The sequence below is a fragment of the Haliotis rufescens genome, unplaced genomic scaffold (genome assembly GCF_023055435.1).
Source record: "Haliotis rufescens isolate VD_foot unplaced genomic scaffold, xgHalRufe1.0.p SCAF_1, whole genome shotgun sequence".
Classification (NCBI taxonomy): Eukaryota; Metazoa; Mollusca; class Gastropoda; order Lepetellida; family Haliotidae; genus Haliotis; species Haliotis rufescens.
Genome location: NW_025963779.1, coordinates 53,620,393 through 53,633,480, shown reverse-complemented (window position 1 = coordinate 53,633,480; position 13,088 = coordinate 53,620,393). Strand labels below are relative to the sequence as shown.

General features: G+C 35.7%; 1 protein-coding gene across 2 annotated transcripts in view; it reads left to right on the top strand.

Moving 5' to 3' along the window:
- The first annotated feature begins 3,130 nt into the window (after window positions 1–3,130).
- The window catches only part of LOC124131319 (chondroitin sulfate proteoglycan 4-like), a 44,092-nt gene continuing 34,134 nt past the window's right edge, over window positions 3,131–13,088 (top strand). For both annotated transcript variants that reach the window (XM_046494518.2, XM_046494517.2), the window contains exon 1: window positions 3,131–3,326. In XM_046494518.2, the coding sequence (XP_046350474.2) occupies window positions 3,260–3,326 (67 nt within the window). In that variant the 5' untranslated portion in view covers window positions 3,131–3,259. The remainder of the gene's footprint in view (window positions 3,327–13,088) is intronic.

Here is a 13,088-nt window from a genome sequence, read left to right as displayed (position 1 = left end):
TTTTGTTATCATAACAGTGTCCATTTCAATTTTAAGAATGGATGTATAGAAGGGTGCAAATGTCCTTTGGATTTCACAACCGACAAATATCCCTTTGTTCTGAGTACACAATGCATCGGCTTTTAATCTTATCGAAGACGGGGTGGCAATTTATTTGCCTCTGGTTTATTTAAAGGAATGTTTAGCCACAGAGTAGACAGCCAGCTATTGCTGAGACGACGCCCAAGGCAGGTCGTGTTTCACACGCACGTGCAACATGCACAGGCAAAGCGGTGAAATAAACAACATTATACAAGGAACGTTCTATGACTAATTCACAGAACGTCAAAACATGCAATGCAATGGGCGCTTCGAAGGGATGAGAATGATGTACATCTTGATGATTCGTGTCAACAATTGTGCATTGTACAGTATCGGAAGAACCCCCGCCCTCACCCTTTAAAAACTCCAGGCCCCGCCTCTGTTTGTACGTGCTGGTATGTGTGATTTCTTTGCGGCGCGCAATATTTCTAGATTAGCTGTGCAATAAATACAAGTACCGAAATAAATAGGTTCTGAATTACATCGTGCATAAAAAGAACAAGATAGATAGACAGGTAGATATTCAAATGAAAATGCATCAAGATACGTACAGGTCTTATTCGGAAACAAAACCACTCATTTTGTTCAACAATTTCAAGATAACCTTATCCTACATATACAACTGTATGTCTACATTAGTATTCTATATTTGTAACAATCTCGTTATTATATATACAAACGTTAATCGAGAATGCTATCTAAGATTCATCTGTCAAATATGCACGTACGATAGTATTGCACATATATACTTAAAATCATCACAGTACTAAAGTATTAAGTTCTTTTGTTTCTATGTATATTTTGCTATTTTAAATATAAGCATTATCAAGTTTTGCTTTAGGTGTTCCAGGGAGTCTGTATTGAACTACCTGGGTTCATAGAAAAATATGTTCCCGTATATACAGTGTCAAGAACCATATATAACGATGTACTTGTGCGACCAGATATATACAGTAAACTACGGGTATAACGAACTCAAAGGGACCACTGATTTTAGTTCGTAATAACCGTAGTTCGTTATAAGCATATATACAGCATATATATGCAACAAATGCCCGGGACTAAAAAACAAGTTGGTTATATCGGTAAGTTCGTTATAAGCGTGTTCGTTACAAACGTAGTTTAATGTACTTTCAAGAATGTCATTAATCTTTGTCAGAAAACCATCTCGTGTGTGAAAAATGACATAACAAAAAATATTTGTAATCATTATCCTTCCTTTTATAAATGTCTATAAAAAAGCACTACTTTTTGTGTCTTGAAATTCCTTTTTAGGATTGTTACACGTAATCGGAGTACAGTGCGTGCCATTCACCTGGACACAAATGGATGTGGTTGAACGAGCGATCTTACTCTGCACGGCCTGTAGTGTGTAGATTTTCAACTTTCTCCTTCAGGGCGTGGTAATGAGAAACATCCACCCAAAACCTTACAACAAATAACAACATCTCAGTATGGTGACAGTTTACCTCGACAAAGATTAAGAAAAGCGTTTTACTCAACATTTAAAAGAACTGCAAGTGCTTTATACCAGTGTCTTAATCGTAGAATACTAGTATTTGTTTGTTTTAATCTCCGGCTAAAGCTTGTCAAAAATCAGCAGCTACTTAAAAACCAAAAGGATGGTGCAAATCCTCTGGGGAACCTTGTAGGTAGCAGATTACAGTAGGTCCCCATGGTCCCCAGTATGGTGGATTAACTGTAGTTGCTGATGATCTGTAACGCTTTTTCTAAAATACTGTTTTGCCCCGAATAGTCACATTTTATAGTTGCATACTAGTTTTAAATGGAAATCTGGGATACTCTAGTTATTTTACCGTCCATTGTCGATTGATTTTTATACATTCTAAATGTATTTATTATTAATATATAACTTGTTTTAGTCACTATATGGCTGAACATCTGCCGTCATATAGCTGGAGTATTGCTGAGTACGGCGCAAACTAACACACAAACTAGCAAGCGGGCATGAGGAATTGTAAACTACCGTATTTCCTCTAATAAGCACACCGATCTTATTCTTTGAACAAGTTTCCAAACCCGGCGGGTATCGGAGCGGTAATTGGAGACCCTGCGTTTAAGATTTCAGCTACGGCGTTTCATAAGCTTCAGCCACTTGTAAACTGACATACAATAAAAGTATGCTTTCTTTTCTAAGCATTTATTTATTACAGAGAGAAGTAATTTAAATCTAACAAATCCGGCATTTATTATATACGCAGGCATAAATGTTGTACGCTGCTTCGTGCCTTGTGTGTATTACAGGAAATATGGTAATCTTGATTATTGTATAGATTACTTATTCCCGCATGTATTTTTTTACGCCTGAAATAAACCAAAGATTTACATAAATATTAAATCCTGTGTGTGGGGTTTTTTAATTGGTTGACGCATTCATTGTCACATTCCTCAAGTAGACGTCAATATTCTTTTGTGGTGTGTGTAACAGATGCCTTTTCTTTTCTTTTTAATATGGGCGCAGGCGACTATTTCAATGGTTTTAGCATGTTATCGTTTACAGATGTGAAACAACGACCAACGTTTCGATAAAGCGTCTCAGTTTTACAATCGACACGTGGCCACGCGTGAACACATACAAATGAACGTATGTCACCACGACTAAAGAACAATATTGGCAAAAATCTCAAACTGTCAAAGAATTGTTCGTTGTCCGTGATTTTCTCATCGATTTAGATTGCATGTGAGCAGACTGCTAGTGCATTGCATACGATAAAAGTGTTTGTAAAATTTCGCTTATTGTAACAATTGAAATTATGATTATTAATTTTAAAAATATTGGATTTGCAAATGTTGATTCTATTTTATTTGCTAATGAGTGGATATTTTATTCTCGATTTTATAATTAATTACAAAGTCAATTTTCTGTAGATTGTTATATCGGGGAGAAAAATAATTTCAGACAGCATATTTTATAAACCCAACAAGTAAAAAAACAGAAATTTTCGGGGTGTAGCAGGTGCCCGTTTATGATAACAGACGATTATCTCCCTTCGCGCTGTTAGGTCTCGTCAAATGACCGTGATTTCTCGAGAGCCGAGAATGTCAGTCATGGCTGCTGGAGAGAAAATCAGATGGCATTCAACTTTTCCCAGAAGAAATGGAGTTTCTGATCCGTATTTACACATCGGATACCAATCACTAACTCTATGCAGCAGAAATGGTCGCCAGTAAGGGGCCAGGGGTCCTACTCATTCTTTCCTGGGTCTGCGTTTGTGCCAATGCAGGTAAGAATCCGTCTGCTAGAAATGTCAGACGAATCGGTTTGCAAAGCTAGGTTCTGAAAGCACCCAAGTCGGTTGACAGCGTGGTGTATCATATTTCGGGCGCGGTTCGTTGCCTCCTAGTAGATTTCAAGAAACATTTGAAACAGTTTTTCTGCTGTTCCATCCACTGCATGTTTAATGAGCTAAATATGTTGAACATGACCCGCTCTCTGAGCCTTTGTCCCGTATCTTGTCATCATCTTATGATCTTCGTTGTATTAACCCCGAAATAGCTGTGTTTTCATGCATTTTATATATCCATTTATATTTACTGTTGGTTCTTGTAGTTATTTTGGTATTTTCTTTATTTCATGTGATTGATGTCAGTTTATTCATCAATAACATCTCCTCGGTTAACTGACAGAAACCTGCTTGTATTGATAGTGGCAGTTATTATCGACATGATAGAATGCGTAGAACTTGCAAGATTTTGTTGATCAAAATCTTACTGCATGATCTGTTAACATAGCTTCAATATTATTTGGGATATGTGCAGTTTGTTCAGTGGATGTATGTCAGGCACTTTTTTGAAGCTGTCTGGCCCACTATATTATATTAAAGGTACCCACTCGCATATGGAAAATATTTTGCTATTATAGTGTAGGCATATCTATGTTATTATTTGGGTAAGTGGATATAACAGTTTTCCATGTGCATTATAATTTGTTGACTTGTCTCTATGTGCATTTTATTTGATTCTTTGATATGATTGTTACAAACATGAACTGTTGTCAACATTACTTTCTTAAACTATCTATATAATGAATGAAATGAACATACTTGTAGCATGCTCTTATACCAGGTTATCAGGTTGATATCATAATCAAATTACAAAATTACTTGAAGTCTTTAATAGGCACTATTTATATAGTGATCCTAAGCACACCTTAATTAGTACTCTGAAAGATTACTTGATTTTTATAAGTTTTCATTGTCATGATTACCAAAACACATTTAGTTTCAATGGCATATACTCAAAACCAAAACAATTGTGTACCCTGTTGTATGGTAAATATGTTTTTGTATTTGTCAATGACCAATGTTTTCAATGTTGCTATGTAGTACCTGATTCACTGTGTTTACAACTCAAATAGAGATTAAACTTCGTTAATCCATGGATGCAGAGTTTTAGCATGTTTTGATGGTAATATTTCATGACAAAAGCACACATGATAGTTATTTGACTTTCGGAATTATTGATCATGCTGGTGTACTTAACGGTAGGACATGGCCAAAACTGGTTGCAAACCGGTTCCAAGACTACAGAAATGTTTGAAGGATGAGTTGGGAGAAAACTATATTTTCACTAGTCTTTTTAATTTGAGGAAGTGTTGTCTCTGTGTTTATTTGGCATGTTTGGTCGGTAATATGGTTTTAGGGAGTTCAAATTAATGTTCAGTTGATATGTTTAATATACTAATTATGTTATATATATATTAATTTAAAACAAAAAGTGAACAAAAACATATTGGGGGTCTGACATAGGTTGACAGTAACTTGACACATAATGTGTAGTGAAGTATTAGGCAAGGTTCAAAATTATTTTCAAATTAACCTGTATCCACTACTCAGCTAGTCCAAGGCTAGTAAAATGCAATACCAGTGATATGGACTGCCACTATTAGGAACATGGCAACTCTGTAACAGTGATAAGTGAATAAAACTTAACCAATTTCTAATCCTGTTGGGTTTAACTAAGTGTAAGGAAATTTAAGATTATATTTGCTTTTTGGCTGTGTCTCCTTCATCATGTTCATGATACAAGTACATTTCAACAGATAAGTGAGATTAACTAACAAATGCATCAGTGAGTATGATTGCAAAACTGATCTTTACTAATTGTGTAGCCCTTGCCTTGCATCTATTTACATATTGGAATCATCATAGGGCTCCATGACTATGACTTGCTTTTACCACTTAATAGTCCATTGTTAGCCTGGTTATTACAGTCATGAACCATGATATGGGTCAATTAGCAATCATCTCCTGACAAAGACCAATTTGGTATCAGCACCTGCCAGTATTGGCACTCATTGATGACACACATGGTACTGCACACAACTAATTAAATTTGATGTGCCCTTTGTTTGAATCAGAATTTTTAAATCATTTTTGAAGAGATTTTCTTCTGTTTAATCTTATTGAAGGCTTAATCAATTCATCATCACAGAGTCTATTATGTTCATAAGATTTGTGAGAAATCATAAATGTGTTATTTTTTTGTTTCACACGCTCTTGCCACTGATTTTGTATTTCCTTTGTCATGATTTCTGTATGCATTTTAATTCATAAGCATGATAATAAGAATTCGTGATTATTGTTTGATACTAGACACACAAGATGAGAGACAAATATGTTGAATAATCAGTCAGTTTGATATTTATGATCATTATTAACTAGGGCTGCAACCATGGTAATCTCGATAGTAAGTTTGTGATATGATGCACATGACATACAAAAGAAAACTACGAGACATGAAAACTTGACGATTGTCATGTGAGAAGAAGTCACAGACATATTCCATTATGAATGAATACTGAATGAAGCTATAGTATTTTACAATTAGTTAAATACAGTATTACATGTCACCCTTATTATGTATGTGTATCGATATATGGCCTCACAATGTGATCCTTGTATCGTAACAGACTGAAGTGATGCATCAGTGAATTCTTACACACCCTTATCAACATTATGCAAATTATATACATTCATGTCGGTTTTGAAATTATCCCAAAGGATGTCTGTCAAAAGGCACAGAGGAGTAATTATATCAATTGATCACATGAAATAGTTCTGTTCAGTTATCTATTATCCTTATGTCAGGATGTCTGGACCTTCAACATGTTCAAGTTTAAGGGCAGGTTTCAATACTTGAGATAATTTGAATTTGTCAATTTTATTGTTGTAACAATTAGCATTGTTCAATTCATCATTATGGGGATTGGAATGACCAGAAATAGTCGTTGTGGTTTCAAAAGCTCCTGTCACTCAACATTTACAATCATTAACTGGCTGTATACGAGTATTTCTTAAGAGATTGATAATGGTATAAGAATCTACATCAAAGCGTAATGCGTATATATCGAAATGCAATAAACCAGAAATTGTTACAGATCAAGTTGTGTGTTTTCTTATCATAAGAGGTGACATAATAATTGTATACATACTAAACATGCTGTTGTGAACAATCAAATTCTGATTTGCCAAAAATTATCTGCTTTTGAAAACACTTCTGTCTGTTATATAAATCAAAATTAACTAAATTCCTTATACTTTTACTTAACTATTCTAGTTAGCATACATTGTTCCCTTTAACCTGGCTTCTGGGCATTCTCAGGTGAGAACTCAGCACTGATTATTGTTGTGTTCAGTTTGGGGGAAACTTTCAGTAGCCTCTTTGTAAGGTAAAATCCCTGTTGCAGTCAATTATGGGAAAAGGCGATGAAACAACTTGACACAGGCCTGGAATGTGTGTAGCCTTTGTCCTCCAGTGTTGTTTCCCAGCACCAAGATTACCATCCAGATTACCATCAGCTACAGGCCATGCTGGATATGTAGAGAAACATCCATCTTTGTCTGACTGTGTCATGGTCAGTGTACCATGTCATCTCATGTTGATGCAAGTTAGGATCACCTTGCAGACTTAACATTGTTGATAGTCGGCATTCTCATTGCATGGATAGATGTTCATGCTAACCAGCTAGACGAGTATTAGCATGTTAAATGTCTACAGGCTACAAGGAATTGCAGCTTTTTGGGTGGTTTTCATTGACATGGTCTTAATTGTTCATACAATTTGGACTTGAAACTTGGAAAGTATAGTATTTCTGTCATGCTGAGGTGCTTATACACACACACACACACACACACACACACACACACACACACACACACACACACACAAAATAATAATAAGTAGGTTGTGTTTATGCAATTTTATGATTAAATTGGTAAAATGTATGCATGCATAGTGTGATTAAGAGCATCTTATTTTGAACTAGTAGCTAAGCATGCCTAAAATGAGACTGTATTTGGATAGATGACCACCCCAGTCTAGAGCTAACAGTCTGAAGCCTAAGTCTAGAACAAAATCTGTTGGTCCAGTAACATACTAAAATTAGTAAAAAGAGTAAATACAGCTAATTATCATCATAATATTCCTTATGTCTACTGAAACTGTCTCCCAAAGATTACTATGGGCTACTTTGATTGTTTGTTTGTTGTTTAACGATGCACTCAGCAATATTCCAGCTACATGACGACTGGCTATTAGATTGAAGGCTTTTGGCACTGACTGCCAGCCAGAAAGATAAACTCTTACTGGTGTCCTGTCCTGGTTATGTCTCAACTACTGATATGTTTCATCCAGATCATATTACTGTAAAGTTCATGGCGATACATGCAATGTTATAATGTATATTACAACATTAAACATTAGTGTCTATCGCTATGTTTGGTGAAAGGTGAAAACTCGTGTTAGTTTCATTGTTTAAAATGAATAGTTTTGATTGATTAGGTTTAGGGGTTCCATGTTCAGTGTAGAGCAATCAGGTTTTCCTTGACAGTTCTCAAGGGATATGCATGGTACGTGTGGCTCATTCTAGATCATGTAGATAGATTCCATAGTTGCTAGTTTCAAGGATGCAAATTATCAGTGGAGTTACATTTACGGCAACAGTGACATAATTCAATCTAATGCCATGATGGAGGTGAAGAACAGTAGTGTGGGTGTAGCATGTGTCCAGAAACTGTCAGTTTATTTCTTCAGAATGCTTCTACAGTGATTGAAATTAAGCATTGAAGTCTCAGAGCTCTTGTCATAATTTCAGTGTTGAAAGTTCAAGGACCCGTGAAGATTCTGGCGTAGAATAGGTCTTCAGCAACCCATACTTGCCCTATAAGGTGACTATGCTTGTCGTAAAAGGCGACTAACGTGATCGGGTGGTCAGGCTCGCTGACTTGGCTGATGCATGTCATCAATCCCAATTGCGTGGATCGATGCTCATGATATTAATCCCTTGATTGTCTGGTCCAGACTCGATTATTTACAGACCGCCGTCATATAGCTGGAATATTGCTGTGTGCGGCGTTAAAAAACAACAAATGAAAGTTAAAGATTAAGGCAGTCCCTTGATACTACTGGAGCAAACCTCAAGGACAGCAGGCCCCTCTTTATTGCCAACACTGCTTCTGTTGTTGGTTGTAACTTCACTCCAGCTGTAACAACATCACCTTCGTTTGTGTGTATGTTTGTCATGTTAATTTTCCAACAAAGAAGTTCATGCAAATTCTTCACATGTGTTCAAATAGTGGTGCACTGAAACAAGAAGGGGTAGGTTCAAGTCACCACATGGACTTAGTTACAGTGGTGTAGTGTTTGAGTATATCATAGTTTTTGTGGTCTAGTGTGTCTTGACTGAACCAGCAGCACTTACTCCCACAAAAGTCTTCCTTAGTTTAAAGCTAATCTTTCAGGATGGCTTCAACTAGATTTTGCTGTATTACTTATCATGCTTATGGGCTATTTGTAGCCAAGCTTACACTTACAGCTGTTGCAACAGTTATTCACATCAGGACTTCATTCAAACTAGGGTTAACGGCAATGTATCATGTGTATTGTGCACAGCTCAAAATTTGTAAGACATTCATTGAGCTGTATTACCTTGATCACCATGGGTGCTATTAGAACAGATATTTGACGTAAAAGCCACGCGTTAAGTATTTGACATGCTTTAGTAATTTTGAGAATGAAAATTAATTTAACAGTTGTAGGCATCAATCTAGAAAGTGAACTGACACATGATATATTTATACAGTTCCAAATTCTGCTGACGTCCAGAGCCATATGCATTGTGAAAGACTGGCTTTGGCAAGTCGTGTAGCGTGTCGAGAAACTGTTTCTGTATCTGATATATGAGACGTGTCTTAGTGTTTAGAAGTGGAGAAAAATACACAGTTAATCTTGTCAGTGGGTTTGTATAACTTGCCTAGAGTATATCTGAAGAAGTGATCTGTCCGTGATCTTCCCACTGATCACAAGGCTTGTTTGTTGTGGTATTGATGCTATCAGTGTAAATGCCCTGGAGGCTAGTCACAGGAAGTTTAAGGAGGTTGATCATGTTGATTGGTTTATTTGTTGTAAACAGAGTGCTGTAACGATTCACTTAAGTATTGGGATCTTACTATCTAGATGTGCATTGTATCACATCAATGTGCTTTGTTCATGTTGTTACTGTCCGAAATAAACAGTCCATGGTCATTGGAGTATCTAGTTAGCAAGATGTGTAACCATATACTTTGTGACCATATTCTATTCAGTGTTTGAAATTAAGCATAAAAGTCAAGGGGACCTTGTCATTACTCTAATATTAAGGATAAAAGACAATGCAGCAAACGTTCCACATACCTGCTTTGTATCTTGATACTGTTGATGGTATGGGTATGGTGACCTTGGTAACAGTAAGCCTAGTAAGGTCATGGTTCAATACATCATGTACATGGCAATTTAACACTGATTTGACTTTATCAGTTAAAGTGCCTTCTTCTATAATAAGGAATACCTTGTAGACTTGACAGCTTCTTAAGTCATTAGAACTAGTGATGCAACATTAAATATTTCTTTATGATGTAATTCATTACATTAACATTATAAAACATGAAGTACACACGCATTGTTTTTGCTGGAAACATATGGTTATTGGTTATTTTCATGATTTTATCAACTTTTGATAGGACATTCTTCTATATCATCCCGCAAATTGAAAAATATCTTCCGGACATTTTTGAATACATTCTGTTAAAGTCCTAGAAAATTAACAGATCTGAAACCCTACATATGAACATTTTTTTGTTAAAATATATATGCAATGACATGAATAGACACATGGCACTGATAACTGTGATGCAATGGAACTTTTCTAAATAGTTAAACCACTGTTAGAAATTGGCACTAGTCCTTTTGTAACCCAATAGTTTAGGTATCATAAGGACTAGTATAAATTTGCCATTTTTAAGGATTTGGCTTTATGTTACAGTTATTGCACGGTGCCTGATGCCATGCCTTTTTTGTTATGGGTTTGTTACATGGGGACATCGGATGAGTAATCGTTGGAACGACGTAAACAAGATTTTAAAAGAAATTTTATTTTTGTCTCACCTATGTAAAATGATAACGATACAACATGAAACAGACAATATATATAAATAATTATGAAATTTTTCTTTAAGACATTCCGACCTGTAAATTATTACTCTAACCATGTTTATGATATTTGCAGGCATACAGCATATCGCCGTACAGTAAACGTTGATCCAGTTTCCATGTAGGGAGATATTAGCACTTTTGGACAGTGTGAATAATTGATGTGACAGGCTTATTACCATTAGCAATGATGATTAGGGAGGTAACTGTCATAGAAAAGTATGGTCCATGGTTAAAAATAACAAACGCACTCACAACATTGTGGGTTTCAGTTTTAACAATGTCTGCATGTGTCACAGATCTGCTTGATTATAAAATAATATTACAACAATGTAGCTATTACTATGAAAAGATTAAATATGAAAAAATATTGATAACTTTTCCACTGTAGATATATCAATGTCATCAGTATCATGCATACCACTATGATTGTGTCAACCTAATCCCCCATAAGGCCTTTGAAAGGCATTTAGAAGTGATACACATAAGGAAGAGAATATATGGATGTCAACTTCTTTATTATGAGGAACACAACGTTTCGGAGTACACCTGATGAAGGAGTAAGCATATACTCCGAAACGTTGTGTTCCTCATAATAAAGAAGTTGACATCCATATATTCTCTTCCTTAAAGGGGAAGTGTACACGCAAAAGTTACTTTCTTTCTTTTTCTAAACAAAACGCAATTTTAGAATTAGTTAGTATCTGTTTGAAAATATACACTCATTTTTTCACAGTGAAAGTAGGAAGCTCACAATAGTGTGAAAATGATATGCTGTTATGAGGCCTTCGTTTTTCGAGCTAAATAGGCCTGAGTTATCCCCCTTAGATTATGACGTAATTGGTGCCAATTCAACTGGGTCCCTGTCTATTCTCAACGCAAAAGATATTAAGTACCAGTTTGCGGTAAAACAACATGGCCTACGACACACTCCGGCGCAGTGAAGCGGCTCTAACAAAGCATGATGACGTCATAATGTTTATCAATTGGCACCAATGACGTCATATTGCAAGGGGCATAAGCCATGGTGTTTTTCTTATGGAAATAGAACACTTGGTAAATGTGAAAAATATAAATAGCTTTCATGCGAAAATTATGTTGATTAATTGTGATATTTTTATATTTTTGTCAATGACACTTCTAGGTTAACACTTTTAATGTGGAAAAAGTACAAGAAAAATAGGTTCATTTCCGTGTGAACTTGCCCTTTAATACCCCATGTTCTTTGTAAACAATAACACATATTTCAGGAAGTCATTGTTGTGAAAACATAATATCTGATTACTAGTTTTGTTTTCATAATATGTTTTATATTACGTAAATATTTAAACAATTGTGCCATATTCATATTTCTGATTCTGAAGGTACCACATGCAAATTACAATTTGTTTTATCTTCTGGGTTACACGGGTGCTTTATGACATCAATAGGTAGGTATGCTACGAACATTCTTTGCGTCGTGTTGATCCTCTGGATCAAAGTTATCTTGTGAGGACTAGTAGACTAAAATGTTAGTTTCTTCCGCTGCTTAAAGCCCTAAAAGTGTCACGCTGACCTGAATTTGAACATGCTGAAGATGAAATGTATCTTGTGCCTTTCTGGATATTCTAGAAAAGAAAAAAAAGCTTACTTTGATGAGAATCTATTGGTAAAACCATCTGCCACCAAAAGGAAATGAACGAATGTCACGTGTTGGCAGATGCTGTTGCATGCGTTCTAAAGGATTGACAACATATCTGGCAACAAAATTATGAAGTGAATCATTTAGGTCACAGCTGGAGTAGGTGTTGCATCTGCCTCATTCATACACTGCAGTCTGTGTCAAAACATTTGGGATATGACTCAAATATTGTTCAAAATGGCATTAAACCAAACTCACTCTCTACCACTGTGTACACGTTTTGGGTTTCACCATGACAAAATGAAGTACTACAAATCGATTACTTATTGATAAACAGAAGATTATCCATTCCATGCAGTTTCCAACTTAACCACAAGGCAGAAGCCCTAGTCTATAACATTTTCTTTTAGTTTCGTAAACTAAGCTAAAAGTCTGTATGTCATGCATATTAAAACTAATATGTATGCAAAATGAGATGTTCAAGCTTGTAGAAGCAGACGTTTTAATCACAGACTGTAAACAAAATAAATGGTAAGCTATGGCTCACAGCATGGTCATATATGTGATATTTGTTGTGGTACAAAATGTCCAACATGATTTACACAATCCTCAAAAAAGTGTTTTTAATTACAGGTGATATAAAATTGAATAGCTGTGGGCCTAAAAACAGTTTAAGCTTTTTGAAACTCTTTGTTAATCATGCATAAGAGAAACTACTGACAGTCAACATAACCCAAGGTTGCACTGAAGTGAACAAATGTGGTGCAGTGATGAATGACACGATAGTCGATAGCCATTCTAGATTACATTAATCTTTGAAGATGATGGTATTTGCATAGATTCTTTAAACTTCCCTTCCTGGAAACATGGGGACAGCTCAAGGCCAAGCAATCTGCAT